Genomic DNA, 22,670 nt, shown 5'->3' on the forward strand with positions numbered 1-22,670 from the left:
GGAGAAAGAGACAGCAAGAAGACCAGGATCTTGATCCATCGCAGGGAGGAGGATGAGGAACAAATACTGGGCTGGCAGGCAGTCATGAGATCTCTGCTGGGTGGATGGAGAGGGCGTTGTTGGCCTGAAGAGGTGTAGTGATCAGCAGGTGACAGACAGGTGAGGTGACCTCTGTGAGACGCAGGGCTGCCATGTTGATCACATGCCATGTCCAAGCAAGAATCTGACAGGGCACATCTGTCTCTATGGGCATCAACATCATTTTAATGTAGTCCTGCATCTGTGTTTCTGTACAGAGGAAGAAGAGGACGGCTGCTCCTGTTTCACACAGAGAAGAGGTCCCAGGTCACCTTGAGCAGAGAAAAACTAAATAGAGTAAGTTTGTAAATTTATTTTGATTAGATTCATTGTGTGTGTGTCATTGTACATTATGTGTTGGAAATTACCTGATCAGCTGTCAGTCTCCCCGCCTGACCTGCACACCTGAGTGCCCCCTCCTCGTCCCCAGAGAAAATAAACAAAAGTCCCATTGCTGAGTGTCGACTGAGTGAAGGTAATACATGTTTGGTCGGGTAGTGTTTCAACTTCGTGGCGTGGCTGTGCTACTCCAGTAGTGACTGAATCATCTGAATGTGAGAGATTACAAAAATCAAGGCGTCATGCAGCTGTTATAAAGTTATAAAGCGTGAAGAATCTGAGAATCATAAAGTTATAACGTCTTAAACATATCTCACCCCTCAAAACAATATTAGAGCTTTGGTTGTCACAGTAAGGATTATGCCCAAATGCCCTCGTCGTCATCCTGCTAATGATAGCATTTCACACAAGCAGCAGAGATTTGCATAAGAGGAGGAAGTAGACAGAAACCAGAGTTACAGTTGAACAAATAACCTCTCTGTAACAGCAGGCAGTGTGAGAAAGAAAATATGTTATACACGTCTACGAGTAAAACTAAGCATCAGAGGATTTAGTGGTGTGCTAAGTAGTTGTAGTACTGTTTTAACTTAACACTACAAAACAAATGGCCTCTCACCTGGTCCTGAGCAGGGCGGTGACCAGCATGTGGGGGTCCTCGGGCCGGCCCCCCACGATGATGGGGCGATGGGTGACGTGGATGTTGGCCGTGATGCGGGTGCTGGGGGTGCTGGGGATGTGGATGTTGGGGGTGGGGTCCTTGTTGGGGAGGGCCGTGTGGGTGCTGCGGGTGAGGGTGCTGGGGAGGAGGATGTCCGTGTGGGTGCTGGGGAGGATGCTGAGGGTGCTGTTGGTGAGGGTGTTGGGGCTGTGGGGGTCGTGGGTGCTGTTGGTGCTGAGGAGGTGGTGGGGGGTGCTGCTGGGTGTGCTGCTGTGGGTGCTGATTGGGGTGCTGCTGGGGGTGCTGATTGGGGTGCTGATTGGGGTGCTGCTGGGGGTGCTGCTGGGGGTGAGGATATTGGGGTTGTGCCTGCTGTGGGTGTGGGTGCTGTTGGGGGGCCTGCGGGTGTTGCGGATGCATGGTGTTGGGATATGGAGTCTGCTGGGCGTGAGGGGCGTGAGGAGCGTGAGGGGCGTGAGGAGCGTGGGGAGGGTGGGGAGGGTGGGGAGCGTGCGGAGCATGGGGAGCGTGGGGAGGGTGGGGGTACTGAGGCTGAGGCTGAGGCTGAGCATGGGGAGGCTGAGCGTGCGGAGGCTGAGGCTGGGGGTGGTGAGGAGCGTGGGGATGATATTGTTCGTCTTCGTAGTTGTCGGCGATCAGCTTCATCCGGCTTTGTGTCTGCAGAAAGAGAGGACTGTTTGTGCATGCTGATCTGCAGCTGTTAAAAAGAACAGTATTCCCTCACAATGAACATCAAATGAGTTAATGACTGGACAATACACAGCATTTAGTAAATGTGGGTTGACATAAAAACAAGGAACACCTACAATGTTTTACAATCCAGTGCAATAACCATGCAAAAAACACTGAGGCGTATGTGTTTCTTTTATTCTCTGAAGTAGTTGATTCATCTCTGTATTCATTTTGAACTATACTGTGATTTGGTTTAAAAAATACAGGAAAAATCTAAATTGTTGCTTTTTTACCAAGTTAAATACCTAGATCACTACCACTGTACACTAAATACGGATCTAAAGTCACTTGCCAACTGAGCATTAAGATAAAAAGCTAGAGAAAAGTCCAAAAGCATCAAAATTCACTCCCAGCACTTTTAAGCTCACTAACTAACGTGTTACTATACATCATTACAAAGATGTGGTTCAAGGTGAGTTTTATGCTAAATCTCTTCCTGGGTTGGGTTCAGTGACTTCCTCACTCTCAGCTGTTTTCCTGGGGACTGCAGTCTTTCGTTACTAATATTTACCGTATAACATATTTTACAAAATGTTGAACTGGTCTTTTAAGTGTCAGTCCTTGTTGACATGGGACTATGTACACTATAACCACAATTTGTCTTTAATCATGCTGTTTCACCGCATTCTCTCTACATCATTATGATTAGTGATAATCCTTTGTGTACATACTTTAGTGTTATTGACTGTACATAAACTACAAGAAGAGCTGCTCATGAGTCATGTTGAAAACATGTTGAAGTTCACTGACAATAAGCAGCATACGTCACAATAAACAGAGGTCTAACCGTCATTATTTTTTAATGAATTTATCATAGCAATAAAGGGCCCCTTACAGAGACATTAAGAGGCCGTAATGTTGCTGCCTGAATTCCTGGTGTGTAAATCATACTAGACCTTTAGATGTAAGACTTCGAGTGAGACTCGAGTCAAAGATTAGGATTAGACTTGGACTTGACTGCTTCAAGACTTTACTTACTTGAGACTTGACTCCTTGAAGACCTGACATGCCTTGAGGCTTGAAAGCAAAAACATTTAAGACTGAAGTTTGGACCTGGTAAACACACCTTGAATTTAACATCACTATGCCTATGCACTGAATGGATTTGACCTCAGCTATGGAAATGAAAACAGCTTTGATAGGAAACTATCAAAGCTCAAATGAAATGGCATGTTGATGGCCAGATAAAACTGCCAAATGACTTGCAAATGAGAACTTGTTACTTGAGTTGGACTTGGATGGAATGACTTACACAGTAACAATAGATTTGACTCATACAGCAAAATGAGACATACTGAACAAGCAAAGAGGATCAGTGGCCATGCATGTGCACTACCCCCTGTAGATGAAATGGAAAAAATGTCTCGTTGCCTTGTGCAGCTACATTTTTCATTTTTGATTAATGTTGCCTTGGCAACCATTACAGTGCAGACAGTTTTCATTGACATTGTGCTGCAATACTAACGTGTTGCTTGAGCTGGTGCATCAGTTTGTCCCGCTCCCTCTTGAGGGACAGCACTTCATCCTGGGTCTTCTTTTTATTGGAGGTCGACAGCTCCAGCAGTGCAATATTAGCATCTTTCTCACTGATGGCTGCAAGCAGAGCCTGTTGCCTGAAGAAGAAAGAACAACGTTTTGTTATCAGCATTTATATTCTTTGAATTAGAAAGAACATTCAATAAATGTTATACAGGTAAGCCATCCAAATCCACTCTTAATTAAAGAAACTTCAGATTCAGTCTACTATTTATTTAGTATCTGATACTTAATGGACCAAGAAGTATACTATAGGAGCGAAAAGGCTCAATTGATTTCAAATGTAAACTAAGAATTTTTGTATTTATGTATGTTAATGTATTTTAAATTATTATTATTCTAATGGAACATTTGAGATTCCAGACCAGTAATAAATTAAAGCCTTAGCCAGAAAAAACGACAAGAGAAGTGGCCATCACAAAATTATTTGATGTATTTGTGAAGCTGACAATATGCCCCTCTACATATCCACTTACATATCACACAAACAGTACAGCTATAGACTACGATCTCAACATTACATCACTCTGTCCGTCCCCTCAGTACGCACGGTGCTTGGGAAAAAAGCCATATCGTACTCTGCCCCCTCGACCTGGAACACACTTCAGCAGGAGCTTAAGCTGACCAGTTTGATACCCATCACGGATTTTAAACTCATTTTAAAAAAGCTGGAGAAATCATCTGTGCGTTTTTGCACCTGCTATATCTGACTACTGTATATGGATTTCAATTACTACTTTTTTTACGATGTTGTATTTTAGTGTTGCCTCTGTGTTTAGTGTCCTGTCTGTCTGTAACTTTGTGTGGCAGTGTTACCACTGAACAGGTCTCTCTTGAAAATGAGACCCTGTGTCTCAATGAGATTTTACACCTGTAGAAATAAAGGCTAAATAAAATAAAATGTCATGATGGCACTAACTTCATCTCCAGGATCTCCTCCAGCTGTTTCCTGCGCTCCTGTCTCATGTTGGTGAGGTTGCCGTCCCGCTCCTGCAGGGACTGCTGTGTGGACGAGAGGCGCTGCTTTGTGGAATCCAGCTCCTGCCTCGTCCTTTCTAGCGTGTTCATCAGCTCCTCCAACTGCATCACAGAGGAATCCACACAAGATGTGACACATAGAAATGCAGACACATGTTTCCTTAAAAACATGTTGAAGCACCGGTTAATACCAAGCAGCAACCTTTGGGTCTGAAACGGGAGATAATGTGGAAGTGCCTTAAACCTGGATTTCTCCAATATCCAGCAAAAGGCCATTTGAAAAAGAAGTCTGATTACAGTATAGAGAAGTCTATGAGAAATCGACCCTAATTTGGATATGATTGATAACCCCTTCAAAACATATGGCCCCAACAAGTTTGAAGCGGCTTCAAGTCTCCTTCAATACAGAAAGATCTTCAGTTTGAAAAGGATGGTCGTACTTATAGTAAAACTGTTTTTGACAGGTCGCCACCACAAAGGTGTCTGTGTTGGTTGTTGTCGTATTCTGGTCGTACAACGTTGACCTATTCACGGTGTCATTTCACCTCAGAACATTTAGTCACTTTTTACCCCTAAAAGTGTATTTTTCAGTGTTTCATTTCAATTTTCTTCACCTTCTTGTTTCATAAAACTGAGATGGTGACAGCCATGCATAACTGGAGCTGGCAAAACAGCAGTCAAATAACCAATCGATGAAGTATTGGTGACTACGTCCCTCTTTTTACATACAGTACATAGTACAGTGTACTTTCTTAACCGTACCTTTAAGTGATCCATGGAGCCATCCTTACGAGGGTCTTGTCCTAAGCCCTTCTTGTCCCCTTGTGGTCCCAGTTTGACATTTGGACCCTTCTTGGTCTGGTCTTTGCCACCTTGTCTGTAAAACCATAACACTTTAAGGATATTTCCATGCTTATATATTATTTTCGGAAATCCAATCTGTAGTTGCTGCAACATTTTTACTATAAAATGTCAAAATGCATTATATTATTGAGGGATTAGTGTTGCATAGGAAGTAAGTAGTGTGAGTAGGGTACAATATATTCCCAAATATCATACAACAAAAAGAAAAAACATGAAAAACAGACAAGAAAACAAGTAAAGCGTAATGGATGATCGTGTCAGGTGCATTTTGAATGAATGTTGTTTAAAAAATGGTAGCAATCACAAGATGACCGGGACAGCGACAAGACATGAGTATCACAGATTAATTCATAGCTAAATGTAAAAATGACATTGCTGAAATGAATCACATGTTTAAGCACAAGAGTTAGGGTGGATCGAGGTAGAGATGGGTGGGAAATGTGGGGAGGGGCATAACTTACCTTGGAGTTAGACTGCAGATGGGGAGAGGATGAGGTAGAAGACAAAGATATGAGACGACAAGTGGAGGAGACGAGAGCACACAAAGGAAGGATTAAAAAAAAAAAAAAAGATACATTAGATCCACAAAATAAAAAACAACCACAAAAAACAGTAGAGGACCCAGAGGAGATCACAGTGTATTCATTGTGCATGGGATATTACAGAGTCGCCTGTGACAGCCACTGCACTGCAGCCTGACACAGATAATACAGGATGCACCTTCTCTGAAATTACGGCACCGTGTGCATCTGCTGCCAAACCTTGGAGACATGCAGTCAGACAGGCACTAGTCAGCAGGGCGAAAGAAGAAGAGGGAAGACAGGTCTGAGTGGCCGAGCAATAGGAAGGAAAGCCAACCGTGGTTAGACTGGGAGAAGGAGTGAGCTACTGGGAGAATTAGTAATGGATGCAGGGAGGTTCAGACAGAAAAGACCCAACTGGACTGACACACTTCACGATTAAGGGTTCAGTCCAGACCCTACCTACTACAGCACCTCACTCACAGATGTGTGTAGACTTGGAGACTCAGCTCTGTTCATGCAGGTCACTAGGCTGTTTCCCTTTGTATCGGTTAGAGCAAGCTTGGAAGGGTGAAGGGGAAGGAGAGCAGGAAGGTTGGCAATGAGAAAAAACCACAAGAAGAGAGAGGGGCTGTCAGGGGAGAGTTACAGAGTGTGAGGGTAAAGGGGGAAATGGGTGGATACAATGAGCTGAGGAAGTAAGAAGAGTCCTCAGCTCTGGATGGAATTAGCTTGTATAGGTTGCAACAGACAACCAACGCCACACAAAGACACAAAAACGTGAATGTGTGCATCTGTTAATGTGTCAGTGTGTATTTTCACTTAAAGCACACTGAAGGACAGAAAATATAACATAGTCAACAAAATGGATGAAAAACTAAAGGTGAGTAGGGAACAACACGCTTCTAATGCAGTATATATGCAGTATTTACAGCATCAAATACATATATATTTATGCACACTTTTTGACAGGGGCTTTCAGTTAAAACTGTGAACATTTCAAAGTCAAATCTGTGAAATATCGTTACTAGTTTGCTGCAGTTTTTTGTGGGACTTTACTATGCATCATTACAGAAGCAGGCCACAGCAGCAAACCAAGCATGAAGTAAAGTCTACTGTTAAGCCAATCCAAAGTAAAGCACAGAATATACTATATGATGGCCTTTGAAGTACAAACCCTGAACTCAAAACATATTATTCATTTGGATCATTAAGACTTACAATATTTGAGTCACATATGAAATAAAAAAATATTTTTGACGTGGTGCTGGTTTGTCATTGTAATGTGATTTGTCAATTTACTTTATTCCCCATTCTGTCATCAGTTCAGGCTAACATGACTTTTAATGATGGTTGCCACATGCAGTTTGGAAAAATAATAAACGTGCTGCCTAAACTCTCTCACACTCACACAGAGTAGTTCAAAAACACTCATGGCACACATGCATACCGTTGAGTAAACACGAGAGTAATAAATAGAAGCAAACATGAATCCAGGGATCTTTGCATCATGTGTGCAGTACAGCGCCAACACCACCGATTAAAAACAGAGGCCGGCACTCTGATACAAAGTGATGTGAATCCTTCAGACAGCAGGCAGACCCAGGCACACAGGTGAAACCAGATGCAGTTGCAGCAGTCGCAGTCCGAGACTTTAACCACGCAGCCGAGCAGAAAGTGCCAGGGCAGAGCACTCACTTTCCCAGGAAATCCCACACCATGCCCCCTATCTGCTGGGGGGCTGCGGACACTGAAGGGAGCGGGTCAGGGGGAGCTCTGCCAACGGGACGAGGGGCGGGGCGAGGAGCAGTGGAAGGGGGGCTGGTGTCGGGGCGCACAACAGAAAAGGAGCCCGGGAGATGGTGGAGAGATTTAAAAAAAGGGAGGGTTGAGTTGTCGATTGAAAAAAAGATCAATGGCAGAGGTTGAAGGAGGGATAGGTGGGCATGAAACAGATGATAGAGAGGTAAAAGGGACAGAAAAGAGTGGGTAAAGTTGGCAAAAAAGGAAAAGAACAGTCAATTAATTGAAAACCACCAACAAATGAGCATGAGACAAAAATTAAATGGACCCTGTTGCTGTAAGGAAGAGCAAATAGAACTTTTTTTTTTTTTTTTAAAGCCACATTTTCACTGCATGGTACGGCTCTACTCAACTCTTAACGCCCTCTTTCTTCTCTAGACAGAGCTAATGTGTCCTTTTCATGCAGTCCATTCAGTCTTTATTTCATCATTTTAAATTCCAGCCAAAGAGAATGACGATGGTTTCCTCCAACAGCGGAACCAAAGCCAAAAGCTTCTAGTGTTGAGGCTCAAGACCACGTACCACACTGAGAGGTGAGCCAAGAGCTGATGAGTCCACCAGCTTTATTTATGTGGTCCATTAACTGAAATCAGTTTGACCTCTTCCATTATGGGGCTGATTGAATGGCACTTTGTGTTCAAATAGCACATCTCACATAGCGTCACAACTTCAACAGAGAGCCTTCTGTGTGTGTCTCAACAAGCACCTGAAATGATTGTCCATCAAAGGGTGTATTTCTGAGTGTAAGACCAGGTCTGGGTTCAGTGCAAGACAATGTGCTTTCTCAAATTCACGATACCAAACACCACAGGGAAAAGTATCTACATGTATGTATATATACACAATATAAATAAACATTTGGGATAATAACAAATTCGCACAAATTACAAAATAAATGTTTTTGAGTTTTTTGTGTGATGCAAACAATAAGGCAACATTTAAAACAAATATACAGATAAAGCCATAACTATCTGTATGTCCACAGCAGCAACATAGCACTTTGAGTAAGAGAGAAAATAAATCTGGATTTTTTAAATCATGTTGTGCTCCTATAATGAATGTTTGCATTATTGTATATCATAGTTTGAAAGCCAGAAAGGGTTTGTTAGAGGATAGTATGTTTATGCACTATGCATAAATCTGATTATATATGTTACTATACCAAAAGTGAGGTATAACATCAGTGTAAAGTTAAGGTTAAGATGCCTTTGAATACTTTCGCCAACTTGTCCAAGCAGTCAAAGTTAATTACCTTTCCAGTTCAGCGATTTTCTTGTCCTTGTCATTCTTTTCAGTCTCCACCTCTCGCAGGATGTCCAGGAGCCTCTCCACCTCCGTCTGAGACTTGTTCGCCTCGTCCTTGTAGTAATTCACCTCCTTCTCCAGCAGCTTCACTCGGTCCACGTACTCCGGGTTCCCTCTGGGGCCGGTCTGATGATCCACCTCATGGACCTTCTGCATCCACGTGCCAGAGAAAGACACAAACATGCACGCAACCACAGATACACTCAGTTAACATTATAACATCAACATAATCATGCAGCACAGCACAGCATGTTTTACTGCCCACTGACGAGAGATACACACGGTACATTGCAGTCCATCATTGTCTTATATTAACCACTCCCCTTGCACTCTCTCTTTCCCTCTCTGTTTCTGAATGAATATAGCAAGAGTAAAATGTTGTGGACAAGGGCATCATTACTGGTGCTGGCTCATTAGCTTTAACAGAGCTATTATTTAGCTCCATTTAACAGCCCTCTGAGACTGCCAGACACTTCCCCCACTTGGTGAGTGTGCAGAATAGAGGATTGGGTGTGTTTGTGTCTTGTGTCAAAAATGGTAACAAATTAGTGGCAGTGGAAAGATAAATTGTGATTCTGTCTCTTTCTGTCACAAACTAAACACAGCTCTACTGCTTGGTCAACATTGACTTATCTCACTACTATTGCAACAGTTTGTAACTCTTCATGAAGTACATTACAGTGGTACACATCACCCTCGAGACAATATGCAGCCACACGTCAACACAGGTCGCAAAAGTGCAAAGTTGTACAGAGCCAGAGTGCAACCACCAAAACACTGCAGAGATCTCCAACCACGGCTGACACCTCAGCTAACCACACCACACTGTGACGAAAGAAAGCGTGGCAACACCAACAGTGACAACATGCAACAAGGTCGACCACGTCATGCAAACCCAACGAAGCTGCACAGTCTTTGTGATTGTCAGTCAAAAGAATGGAGAATACGTTTCATATTTTAAGCATGAGGAGTGATGTCAGGATTTTACTTGTGGGAGATTTCTTTCAATGATTCAAATTGCAAAAATGTACATCGCTATTATAGATCCACCAATTCATGTGAGGGCATTTCAAAATAACCTTGTCAAAATAAATGTTTTGGATATAGAAATTAGGCTCCATTCAGCCTGCTGTTTAAGATGTCGAAAGCCAAGGATTTTTTTAGGATGTGTTCAAAGATTGTAAAAACACACTATAGCTACTTTATAAACTCAACAAAGATCTGTCAAAGATACACGTGATCAATTATCAGTGCAGCCCTTGAAACTATTTTACGCCTGACCTGGATCTGAGATTCTTAAATACACAGAATTGTATTCTGTAAAAGACAAAAAAAAGTTATAATCCACATTTTATCTCCGTCGTCTTTAAACATATTTTAGTTATAAAAACGATAAAAAAAGGTCAGCTTCACACTTCGAAACCTGTTGTTTTTTATCAATTGTGCAAGAAGAAGAAAACACACTGTAGTTAAATACACTAGCAACAGATAAACCAGCTACAGACCACTATTAATAAAGTTCAGAATACTCTTGAAATACTGTGCAATAAGCACCAGCTTCACCATGTGTCACAACACAAACAGTTGCAGGATGAGTATGTTGCACAGGACTCTGAGTGCAGTGTAAAGCTCACTATATCAGTACGGTGTGATCATCAACATGCGTCTGGTGGCTCGGAGGTGTAAGCAGAACCTGCGCTGACGGCTGGCATGATCACCATTTAGCATGTTTCAAAGACGTAATCAGTGGTCCTCATGCTTTCAATATGTGCCTCAGAGAGCTCAGGAGAGGGACTTACAGGATTTTTCATGTGACTGAATAGCTGCTCAGCTTGCTACATTGAAAACGGAAGGGTTGAGGAAGGGAGCGGGGCGGGAGAGTAAGTGTTAGGATTTAGTTGAGCCAGAGGAGGGAACAGCAGGATCAGACATGTCACAATACATGTTGGAAGGAGCAGTAACATAGTGTCAGTACAGCACACGTTGTTACAGGTTAGGGACAACACAGCACAGACAAATGTAGAGGGACAGACATGGGGATAGTCTGTGGGTAATGGAGTAGGAGGAGGCGGAGGACGTATTTTATGGACTGCCTGCTCCCTGCAGCAGGCCTAACAGAGCAGTGCAGCCAATCACAGTAGCGAGGGTGTTATTATCCTAATGAACTGTGTTTATATAAGGAAGGTTCACATTCTTCCGTATGAAGCTTAAAAAAGGATTAAAAGTCTTCACATTTCCTTATGTTTAATGGTAAAAAGTGCATTCTGTTGAGGAATTGGAGATTAGCCATTGAGAATCACCCTCTATGGAAAAAACACACAGCTAGAAGGCCTGCCACAATCACTGCTTTTGTTAAAAGAAAATATAGAAAAATGATCTGATGTTCTTGTCCATATTGTACGATAAGTTGATAACGATATAGTGAGAGGCCTTGGTGCAAGGTCTTAGTTGCAGAAATACTGTAAATTAGTGGAGAAACATAAAAAACACAAAACTCTTTTTAATATCTTGATAGTCTCTTTCGAAGTGGTTCCAGGACTTAAGGTGAGCTAATATTTTTCCTTTCAGTGGTGACGCACAGTGGTGAAATTAATGGAGGACATCTACAATCTCCGTTCAGGGCAGAGAAGCTATGCATAGTTCAGCCAAAGTTAAAGCATTAATCATAAATAATGAAGACTAAAATAAGCAATTTCTCTCTTTGATACCTTCTTCATCCGTGTATAACCTTTTCATAATTTTTTTCATTCATTTTTAAAATTCATTTTATTTGTTTTTAATTTGTATGCAGCCAACGGAAAAAAAAGTAAAACACGTTTGACCTTTGAAACAGTAGGTGACAAACATATTTGTATAAAGCCTTGTAGTTATTGCTCTTTAACTTTTCTTAAACTTAGATGTCAATTTCAGATGTGTATCATGTGAAAATCTACTACATGGTGTTTGCAATCAGATTGTAATGCCATCAGAGGTTTCACCTTGAATTTGGACTGCCTCTTTCAATGCAACACAATGTGGACAGAATGATAGAGCTTTAAGTCCAGTATAAAAACAAATGGAATAGTAAATACCTGTTTCATAAAATAATAATGAGATCTACATATTAGCACGATGAGTAAAATGTGTACTTTGAAATGCACCCTTACCTTCTGCAACTGCGTCTCCAACTTACTACACTCCTCTTTTTTTTGCTCGATGGCGATCTCCAGTGTTTTTAGCTTTGATTCCTTCTTGAGGCTAGAGGAGGCCAAAGACGAAGCATGATCCTTCAGATCGATGAGGCTGGACTGCAGGGGGACAGACAGCGCAGAGAGTTAGCACAGGTTCAAACCAGCTGGTCAAACTAGGACAAAGTGACACAGGTTATATACAAAGTAAGGGCCTACTGATAGAAACAGGAAAGATATGCAGTAAAGTACAGCAGAGCAGAGTAGTAGAGAAAAAGATGCAGCATGTATTTGTACTCACTGACCTCTTTCTCTGTTAGTTCTATCTGAAGGCCGTTGACCTTCTCCTTCAGATCCTTGTTCTCCTTCCTGTAGGAATCCACTTCATCCAGACGTTCTCTGTCTTCCCTCTCCCTTTGGTCCTTTAAACGCTCTATAATCCTCTCCTAACACACAGAGACATCAAAACAGAGTTAAATGAAATACACTTGAGAATGCTAACCTCTTAAGCCCCACGGACCCAGTTCCGGGGCCGAAATCGCGTCATTTGCAGGAAACAACGTCTAAGGAACCTTAATATTTAATAAACTATGAATGTTTTATATCCATATAACGGGGAAAAACTAATTTAACTGATCTTTTTAATTTTTTCTTTAAAAAAAACCACACAATGCTAACACTGACGCTCTGAATTAGCCCCGAGCGAAAAATGCTAACCTATTACTGCACCGAAAATCACTCCCTTATTACTTATCCTAGCTGCACAGCCAACACATCGTTTATGATCGTAAAGAAACAGAATCTAACGGTGCCCACCTCAACATTGAAAGATACAAACCTGCGACGTTATCAACAAAAACGTACATCAAAACATGTGGCGCTACTGTAGGTAGCCTAAAACGCTAACAAGCTTTACCTTGGTTTTGTTTGGTCAAAACTGGTCTTTAATGGCATTAAAACGATAAAAACGATGCTGTAGTTAATCCATAGGTTAATATCCAATGTGACTGTGTCCCCTTTGAAATGTTCTGATAATCTATAAAAAAGAAAACTGCAATTCCGTTTTCAAATATCAGAGCAAACAAAAAGGTAAAATATCACTTGTTTGCATCAATCTTGATACAGGGTACTTATTATATGTTGTACTTTGGATTCCTAAAGCTTTTAGTCTACTAACCCATCATCCAAGGTTAGTTTTCACTATAAGTACAACATATATTTTGGACGGACACTATAATTTACAGTTTTTTACCATGTTCAATCTGATTTTTTTGTAAAATAAAAAACATCTATATTGATTCTTACTTTTCTACATCCAACTCACAGGTTTATCATTACTTTGAGAAAAAAGATTATTAATTTAACCCTTTTAAAAGGGAAGATATGGTCATTTGTTCTGGGAATGTCATTTTCGAGCCTGAAAAATGAAAAACAGGCTTTGGGCTTAAGAGAAACATCTTAAGAATTACCAAAGTCTTAGCTCAGTATGAGAAACAAGACACATATCAAGTGACTTAAGAATTAAGTGTAAAGCGCTAAGAACTTTAAGTTGTATGAGGTGTCAAAAACAAAAAGTTCAATTTTGCGGAGTAAACGTAAAGGATTATTACTTTTGGGTTTGATCTAAGGAAAAGTTTGGAAAATATGCTTATTAGCTTTTTTCTGAGACTAACGGTACGTCTACACTACAGGCATCAAAAAATGCTTTCAACGCTTCGCCCATTCACTTGAATGGGGTGACGTAGAAGATTTTTAATCTTCGCCGAACTGCATTGTGGGGAGCATGGCATGGCTTTGCAAGCATCACGAGCATCTATCGGCATCAAAAGTTGAACAATGTTCAACTTTTGAGGCTCGATGCTTGGCATCAGCCAATCAAATTCAGTTTATGCAAATCCCGCCAGTGCAAGCTCAGCCAATCAAACCGCGTGCAAGCTGGGAGAGCCAGACCGCAGTTCATTTCCTCATATTCCAAACGAGATATTACGGTAGCAAATCACCCGGTTCTTTACGACCGGAACTATTTACCGGGATACAAACCGGAGGAACCAGGCATGGAGGGAGGTGGCAGAGACAGTGGGTGAAACTGATAGTTTTTTCGCCTGTTTGGAGAGTTTATATCCAGTTTACTTCGTTTTAACATTGCTATTGCTTTGTATGTCGGGGGCGGGAGATTCATGTGATTGGTTGCTCGCAAAAAATCGCCAAGCTTCAGACACGCCCAGCTTCAAGATTTGTTCATGCCTGTAGTGTAGACGGGCCGTTATACTTGATGATTGATACCAGTCATGTATATCATGTTTGTTAAATCTGTACAAAAACGGCCACACGTCAATAATTTTGTCCTGCAGCAGGTGTTTACATCTCAACTGTGAACATTGCTCCTCCCTAATATGTTTTTGTACCATACCTTCTCTGACAGAGCCTCCTCCAGGGTCGCCAGGGCAGTGTCTGTGTTACTGGAGTCGGTCTGCAGAGACTTGACCCGGTCCTTCAGATTCCCCAGCTGCTTGTCTTTGTCTCGCAGCTGCTCCTGCAGATTCTCAATCTGACACAGGGAGGAGGAGGTGGCACAGGGACGAAAAAAGGGAAAGAAGCAGGTGTAAAAAGCATGACTTTAAACCAGAGTACCCAACGTTGATTTAAGAGCTGGACTCAGAGATTATGAAAGTCTTTGATGATTAATACCCTCTACAGACAACGTCATGTTCATAGTTTGAAATGTGCAAGGGCTTTACAACGAAGCATTTCCATTAAAAACATCCGAAACTGCCAGACTTTGAGAAGTTTAGGAAGTAGAACTGAAAATAGAACAGAATATAAATCAAGCAGCAATCTGTTAGACCTATGCATTGAGACTAATGTAAAAACACAGCTATTTAAAGACATTAAAACATGTGTGCTGATCTAATATACTATACTATATGGTGGACACAACAGAGAAATAAAACCAAATAACCACATCAGGAGAAATCACGAGAGATGTCAAAGAGAGGGATAAAAGTAGATGGATGAGAAAGAGGAGGTGTGTTAGAACAAGGGGAGAGAAAAAAAGCAAAGGGAATGGGTGAGCGGGTCAGTGTGAGTGAGGGAGTAACACTCAGGGAGTATTTATAGCACACACACACTAGAGGCAGTGAGGCAGAAATATCTTCTTGCTTGTCTTTCTATGGACACTTTTCCCCTGAGAGCAGAGACTCTAGTCTTAATGGAGATAGTAACTATTCTGTTTTATCTTTTCACAGAGTGACTGGTTTTGTTCAGGACACTTAAATCTGACATGAAAGATTGCCCAACTCACCACTCATTTATCTGGAGTAGGTCAACATACACCTGCACCTCCTCACCATAATTAATCGTAACAGATGAATCATGCAGCAATAACTCAGAGTGGTTAGTAAATGGTTTGGACAATTTCCTTTAGTTTGTAGTCACACTTTTTGACTTTTAAACTCCTGTTATCCACCCAAAAGGGCAGGCCTTTTTTTGATGTTCACCTTTTTCTGCAGGACATTGATCTTCCTTTCTTTGACCTCCAGCATGTCCTTCATATCCCTGATTTCTCCGGCGAGAGTGCCCTTCTCCTCCGTCAAGTCCTGCAGCTGCTTGGTTTTCTTGTTCAGGAAGGACTCTTTCTCCTCCAAACGCAGACGCAGAGCATCTACCTGAAGCACGACACAGCCAAACACACCCAGTGCAGTGAGTCTACTTACAATACAATAATCTTACATCATTTTATTTTTAATGGTAAATGAGTAACAAGGAATTATAAGACAAACATAGGCACAGCTATGCTTCTTCTCCCTGGCCTTCTAGTCAGAGCGGAGCATGTCTCATGACATTTCCCTGTGTTTGATTTTTATATTTGCTGTTTTAATTTATTGTCCTCTGTTTTGCGATTGTAGTAATGTGTTATTTATTATTTGCATGTACAGCACTTTGGCTCGACCAAAAATCTTTTTTGAAATGTGCTATATAAATAAAACCTGATTTGATTTGACAGCTAATAATGGCTTTTAGGTATTAATCAATTTTAACTTTATCTCTATGTCATTCAAAGGAGCATAGGTCCTGAGCGAGTATTTTGTAGTATGGGAATGATGTAAGGCGTATTCATTACAGTAAGGGTAATGCATCCTCAGTTAGTTATTTGTTAGTGTAGCTATTTATTGGTTATGAGATGTGCTTTGACAGTGCACTTCTCATTTCTATATATTTGGTGGAGCCCTTTGTCACAGTTTAGTTTGAAGTCCCAGAGTAAATAAAGTGCTGATATGATTTGCAGTAATACGCCTCGGGCTCAGGGCTAGCCTCTTATTTGCTCGGTTTGGTTTGGAGTATGAAAATGTTTGTGTGGCAGTGAATTGTTATGTTTATTTTCTTTATGTTTTAAGGGTTTTTCTGTTACCTCTGTTTGAAGGATGGCAGCACGTTGCTCCTTGGCAGTGAGAGACTCTTTGAGCACCTCGATATGCTGTTTGCAGTCTGAGTTCTGGTTGTTGAGAGTCTCTAGTTTGGTCTGCAAGGCCAGCAGCTCCGACTCCTTCTTTGACAACTCCTGCTTCAGCTGGTCAATCTACAGACGACAACCATTACAATTAGCTATTCATATGTGGGGGTATGACAGAGACAATGAGTGGGAAACAGTGAGCCAGTCAGTAAGGCTTATGCACTATTTTCATCAACACGCTCTCTCATTAAAAATGCATTTGGGACTGACTCTCCTGCATTTGTCATATATTATACATCATCTCTATTCATGATTAATGAAAGAGGTCTAAAAATAGAATAACAAAACTGTGGCTGGTCCACGCCTGGTTGACTTTTGTGAGGAGCGGCATGTAAACACAGGGCCAAAGCTCCTGAGAGACATATGAGCCCCAGAGAGCAGCAGACACACACACACACACACCTTGATACAATAACATATTTCAGGTGGCCCTGCTGGTGTAGCTCCAACTGCTAAAACACAAGTTATCATGACGTAATGTAGCATGCATGCATAGAAACTCTCACTGCTCTGAAGACTACACAGGTGAAGCGGTAATGTCCTAATGTCGACATTACGATTCTTGTGAGCACAATAACAAAGTACCCAGCTTTTATAAGCAATTAAGAAAGAAATGTTAAGTATTGTATTATGCCATATAACTCCCTTGCTGAGTTTGCCTTATTTGGTATCCTTGGTACGCTGATTTCTTTAAAAAAAACAGAAGCTTCTCTCAGATAGTTGCCAACAGAACACTTTGCTGATGAGACAAAATGCTAAGGCAGCTTATTTAAAAGACACATAGCTTTGTTTAGTATTCTCCTTGCTGCACAGTCATACTGTATCTGTACCGAAACGACTCAACTGTGTTGGTTTTTCAGCCATATTTTCATAGGATCTACATTTCATGCAGAGTGCAGACAGAGCTTATATACCTTGGTCTTCATGAACTTGGAGTGGTTTTTGTAGACCTCCATCTGTTTGATCTCCTCCTCTCTGTCCTCTGTGTTCAGTAAGCCGTTCGCCTTCAGCATTTGGATCTCATCCTCCAGATCTCGAATGTTGCGCTCCAGAGAGGCAATTTTGGTGTCCTGCACACAAACATGCAGAGGAGACACACCTCAAAATCCAGACTGACATGTCCAAAAGTTGCAAGCTGCAAATGAATGTAAGCTAGATACAAGAGTCCAGGACAGAAAGAAAGAGGGGGACTAAAAGACAGAGGGAGGAAGAGAGAAAGATATGTAGCGAGATAAAAGAGTGGAAAAAGCTCTGGAAGACGCTGAGAGCAACTGCGCTGCGGTATCTGTTGGTAAAATCAGAGGCTTTCTGCTCAGCTCCTTGCAGCAGCTCAGAGGATTAATCACCATTAGGAAATATTGAGCAGACATCCAGCATGGAGAGATTAGCCCAGGACGACGAGAAACGTGCAGAGGGAGAGGAAGAAAGTAACAAGGCGTAGCTTTTGCCGTAGTTGCTTGCAGATCGATGCAGAATCCAGACTCTGGACTGCGACTGTGAGTGCAGCTTTAGCTTCACTGCTTTTTAAATAAATAATACAACGTCTTTAAGATTATCCATGGTCCATCAACCTCTCCAGCAGAGCATAGAGCAACCTTGTTCCTTCCTGTCTTTCTCTCTTTTTGTGTCTCTCCTCCTCTCCTCCTAGTGGCTCTGAACTGATGAACCTGTGGCCGTAAGCAGGGTCAGTCCCGCTGCAGAGGAACATTGGAAATGTGTCGAAATGATGATTGACAGACGACCTGAGCACTGCACATGTACTTCGCCCTGCCGCTGCATCTCACCTCAGTGTTCGTGTTACGAGACGAACATCAATGAACTAACATTGCTGCAATAGATATAAGACGGCGTACCTTCAAAGGAGGGGGAATTTATTCCATCCACATGTGATCACTGGTACATCGACCTGGTCAGTAAATCTTACTCTTTATCTCTCTTCCTCTGCCTCTTTCAATCTATCTCCCTGCAAACTGGCCTCTCGCTGTCATAAACAACCACACCTGTTTCCATGGTAGCAGCAGGCAGGCTATATACCATGCACTGTCTCTGGTGAGTGAGCAGGAGAGGGCGGGAGGGATGTAGGGTAGACGGGGAGGGAGGATTATTTGAGCCTCAGCATCAGCATCCACACAGCAGAGGGAGTGGAGGAGAGGGGAAAGATGCAGGGTCTTCCTGCACAGCACAGGGGGAGGAGGCGGGTCTTCCCTCGCTCTGTATGCAAATCAACAGTATCCCAGAGCACAGATGTCACATGACCGCACCGGGGGAAGGCTGAGGCCTGCATAGTGCCGACCCAGCCGAGAGAGAGGGGCTGTGTCAGCTCAGCGATGATGTCATGATTTATTTTGAGGAAGTGATGTCTGGCCTCTGCAGTGAGGCTGCCGGAGAGTACAGCCATACAACACTTGTTGATCTGAATAAGCATTTTTATATAACATATTGACATATTACAACTGAATCAGATTTGTGTATGTGTTCAAATGTAGTGTGCATGTGAAATGTAATTTGCTTGATCTAAAGGCTAAAGAAAAATATACGTGATGATGGGTGGGCTCTCTCAACTGTCTTTCTTCTTGAATATTTTCTAATGTAATATGAATGTTTGTCCGAGTATTTAAGTATCCCTTAACCTTGTTAAAGTTACATTAAACATTATATACATCTTTTTTTCTCTCCTTGTTTCACTGTCCTATTTGAAGATAAGTATTCAAATCCAAGAAGATGGATTCATAGATTATTAGTACTGTACAACCAGCTTAAATATAAAAAAATTTAAATCCAAATGTTTGCATCACTTGATACTGTTTTGCTTAATAATTCAGCTAGGCAATTTAAGTGTCTTCAAAAAAAGATTGTGTGCGTGTGAAAAAGTTTGAAGCACTGCAAATTTCACAATGCCAAACTAAATATAATCAGGCGACCTGCAGTCTCTGATATTGAAGAGTTAATCTTTGAAACTTCGGTTGCCATAACCAGCTGCTGCGTCTCTTCGGCGAGGGACGACAGCTGTAATGTTGAACAGTAATATTGATTCTAGTTGATGTTTATACAACTGCTTTGTGAACAGAAACACAGTCTGTGCATGTCTGTGTGTGAGAGGGAGATAGAGAGATGTGTCAGTGTGTTAATTATTGACTCAGCTGCTGATCTTCACAATAACAACAGAAGATTCAGCAGAACACACAGGCCTGTTAAGTCATACAGCAGCTTACATAATACAAGGCCTGTTAATGCTAGTGACTCAAACACAACATCTGTGTTTTAACACCTGGTTCTAGACAGACTGTCAATTATTAGCTTGTTCTAAGTCTGTAAACTGTCAGATAGAGGAGCTTTTCTTTAAAAGGTAAAACAAATTAACTAAATGTTAGTTACTCCACTTTTCTAAAGAGAAGTTCAATGGACAATTTCATTGGTGTCTGCTGTAGTGGGTACAATCCTGGCTGTATATTGTGCGTCTGGTTCTTACTTTCATCTCTATGATGGTCTGCAGGGCTTTGGTTTTGCCTGGATCCTGGTGCAGCTGATTTCTTCTGTGCAGTTCCTTTTAGAAAAGATGCATTATTATGTGGCACAATTACAGCAGAATCTAGTGTTAACGCAACAGAAAGCACGATTATATGACTCAAATTGACTTAAGGGAAAAAACACTACTAAATTCATATAAAGACACATTGCACATGTAAAGTGTTTATGTTACATAACAATATGCTACAATATGAGCCGCAGAATAAAGCATAATAAATCGACACTGCCCTCTAGTGATGAAAAGTGAAAACAGTTAGTGTTCAGTCTTATACAGTTACCCCCATATATTAATATTAACTGAACCTGGTCATAGAGTACCTCTCGTAGATGGATGTTCTCCTTGTCCTTTTGATCCAGAATAACCTCCAGGTGTCCGAGCTGGGCCTCTGCCTCAGCAATGCGCCTGGCTCTCTCCTGCTCCTCGTCCTCGGACACCCTCCCGGGCCCCGGTGGCAGCCCTTTGCTCTGCAGCATCTCCAGCAGCTTCTTTATGGACTCGTCCCTGGCACCCAGCGTCTGCTTCTGGGTCTCGATCCTCAGCTCCATCTCCTCAAGGGTCTTCCGCAGCAAGAAGAGCTCCTTGGCCTGCCTGTCGTGTTCGGCCTGCAGACGCCGGAAGTTCTCCTCCGTCAGCTCGATGGAGGTGAAATGGTCTGAGCGGTTCCCACCCTCCTGTTGAAGCAAGTGGTTCAGGTCTCTCTGTGTACGCAGCTCATCCTGCAGAGCCTGGATAGTCATCTGGAGGTGCTGGAAGAGAGACTTTACAATTATTGAAATTAATATTAGATGTTACCACAATGCAACGTTTGTCATGGCAACACACATGAGGGTAAGCACATTTAAATACACTTCTCTAATGCAGTTGCACATTGTTCCGAGCAATAATGCTTCAGCTGGTTGGAAAGGGGGAACATATCACTTTCCATTCATTCGAAGCAAATAGACTGCAAATAAGTGATATTGTCAAAATAAAATACGGCCTATTTAAGGACAATTATTATGTATATTTTTCTTTAATCTATGTGCATGACAATAAAGTTATTAATTCCCTATTCTTTTCACAAGTGAAGATTGCTCAATCTTTTTACATGTGAGCAGAACTAATAAGAGTTGTTATTGTGCTAATCTGAGTAACAGACAACCCGGATGCTTCCCTGCAGTACAGCAGAGAAGAGGATACAAATAATGTTTCAAACCTCTAAAGTCGCATCCAATTATAGTGAAAAGAGGTCTGAGCAAATATCTTACATTTCATTATTTTTATCTTCAATTTCACTATGACCTTTTAACGTTACTGGACACTGTTATAATTATTATTATTATTATTATTATTATGTATTTATTTCAACAAGGACCATGCATACAAATACATTCATCTCAGAAAAAAGAGAAGAGATGAATTATGCCAGATTTGAGCTAATAGCTAATTTCCATTAGTATCATTTGATACTGTATCATTGCACTGTAGAGACAGCACAGTAATGTGTTGATTACATGCATTCTTGTTTGTGAAGAATAAATAAAAACAAGCTCTATTAAGCCTACTATATTTCTTTGTGTGCAGGGGTATTTTTTGTAGATTATGGGGAGGAGTTTTATGGCCTCGTTTCTGTCACAGATTGCCTCAGGCTTGGTCTCTCCTGTTAACATTTTCCTCCAGCAGATATCTCCAGAGACAGATCAATCTATGTCCAGAAAACGGCTCAATCAGGATTTAGAGGAGAGGAAACCGATTCTTACACCACAAACAAACCCACTTTACAGGCAGTCTGGGCTTGTAGGGTTTGTGTTACTAAAGGGGGATCAACCACCAGACACATTTGGATTGACACAATTCAACAAACAGTCACTTTTATCATTTCACAGTGTTTATAGGGTGACACATGAGGGTCACAGGAAAAAGATGGGGTGTGAGTTGATGTAAAGATTTCACTTCCTTTGTGAGGTTCATAGGAGAGGTTGTAATGGTGCAAAGGGATTGTCAGGTGTCTGAAAATACACGGCACACTGAAGGTGACTCTATGTTGTGCACACAACTCGTGGTGCAAACATAGGGACAAACCTTGTTTCTCCTGACATCCAGCATCTGCAGAGCATGGGCAGAATGAATAGAAAAACACATGTATGGTAAAAACAGCGTCAGAGCATGATAACAAAGAAACGGATGATAAACACAAAATAGCCAGAGATTTAAAATGAGAGACACGCAACGCAGCTGCTCGGTTATCAGCTCCAGCCCTGAATCAAAATATTATCATACACAATGATAAATGTATTTAATGACAACCTTTCTGGAAAGAGATGAAGAGTTGTTTTGAAATGGCTGTTAAAATGGTTCTGAGCAACGGGCATGATCTAACATTGACTTATCTTAGATGTATTCACTGGTCTAATATTGTTAACATTTATTTCTAGTAGCATTGACTTAAAACATTTGTTTTGGTTTGATTTTATTCATCTATCAACAGCCTCCACATAACATACAGTATGTAGTCAAATATTAACAGTGCTAGTATAGTCGAAGCAGCAGCAGGAGCAGTAGTAGTAGAAGTACTGTAGTTAGTGCTGTAGTAGTAGTAGTAGTAGTAGTAGTAGTAGTAGTAGTAGTAGTAGTAGTAGTAGTAGTAGTA

The 22,670-nt window shown here is 41.5% G+C and overlaps 1 protein-coding gene across 7 annotated transcripts in view; it reads right to left on the reverse strand.

Annotated features, from left to right (window-relative positions):
- Positions 1 to 487: 487 nt before the first annotated feature.
- erc2 (ELKS/RAB6-interacting/CAST family member 2) overlaps positions 488 to 22,670 on the reverse strand; it is a 34,337-nt gene continuing 12,154 nt past the window's right edge. For 2 of the 7 annotated variants that reach the window (XM_079681265.1, XM_079681266.1), the window contains exons 3-18: positions 20,359 to 20,799; positions 19,982 to 20,056; positions 17,427 to 17,582; positions 16,411 to 16,578; positions 15,500 to 15,667; positions 14,413 to 14,550; positions 12,308 to 12,448; positions 11,982 to 12,122; positions 8,783 to 8,985; positions 7,426 to 7,548; positions 5,105 to 5,219; positions 4,284 to 4,444; positions 3,294 to 3,441; positions 1,034 to 1,753; positions 735 to 805; positions 488 to 626 (exon numbers count right to left, since the gene is read on the reverse strand). In XM_079681265.1, the coding sequence (XP_079537391.1) occupies positions 776 to 805; positions 1,034 to 1,753; positions 3,294 to 3,441; positions 4,284 to 4,444; positions 5,105 to 5,219; positions 7,426 to 7,548; positions 8,783 to 8,985; positions 11,982 to 12,122; positions 12,308 to 12,448; positions 14,413 to 14,550; positions 15,500 to 15,667; positions 16,411 to 16,578; positions 17,427 to 17,582; positions 19,982 to 20,056; positions 20,359 to 20,799 (2,928 nt within the window). In that variant the 3' untranslated portion in view covers positions 488 to 626; positions 735 to 775. Of the gene's footprint in view, positions 627 to 734; positions 806 to 1,033; positions 1,754 to 3,293; positions 3,442 to 4,283; positions 4,445 to 5,104; positions 5,220 to 5,667; positions 5,680 to 7,425; positions 7,549 to 8,782; positions 8,986 to 11,981; positions 12,123 to 12,307; positions 12,449 to 14,412; positions 14,551 to 15,499; positions 15,668 to 16,410; positions 16,579 to 17,426; positions 17,583 to 19,981; positions 20,057 to 20,358; positions 20,800 to 22,670 lie in introns of all 7 variants that reach the window. The other 5 variants (XM_079681268.1, XM_079681269.1, XM_079681267.1 and 2 more) reach the window with 5 other exon arrangements.

The sequence above is a fragment of the Notothenia rossii genome (genome assembly GCF_949606895.1).
Source record: "Notothenia rossii genome assembly, chromosome: 5".
NCBI classification, from domain to species: Eukaryota; Metazoa; Chordata; class Actinopteri; order Perciformes; family Nototheniidae; genus Notothenia; species Notothenia rossii.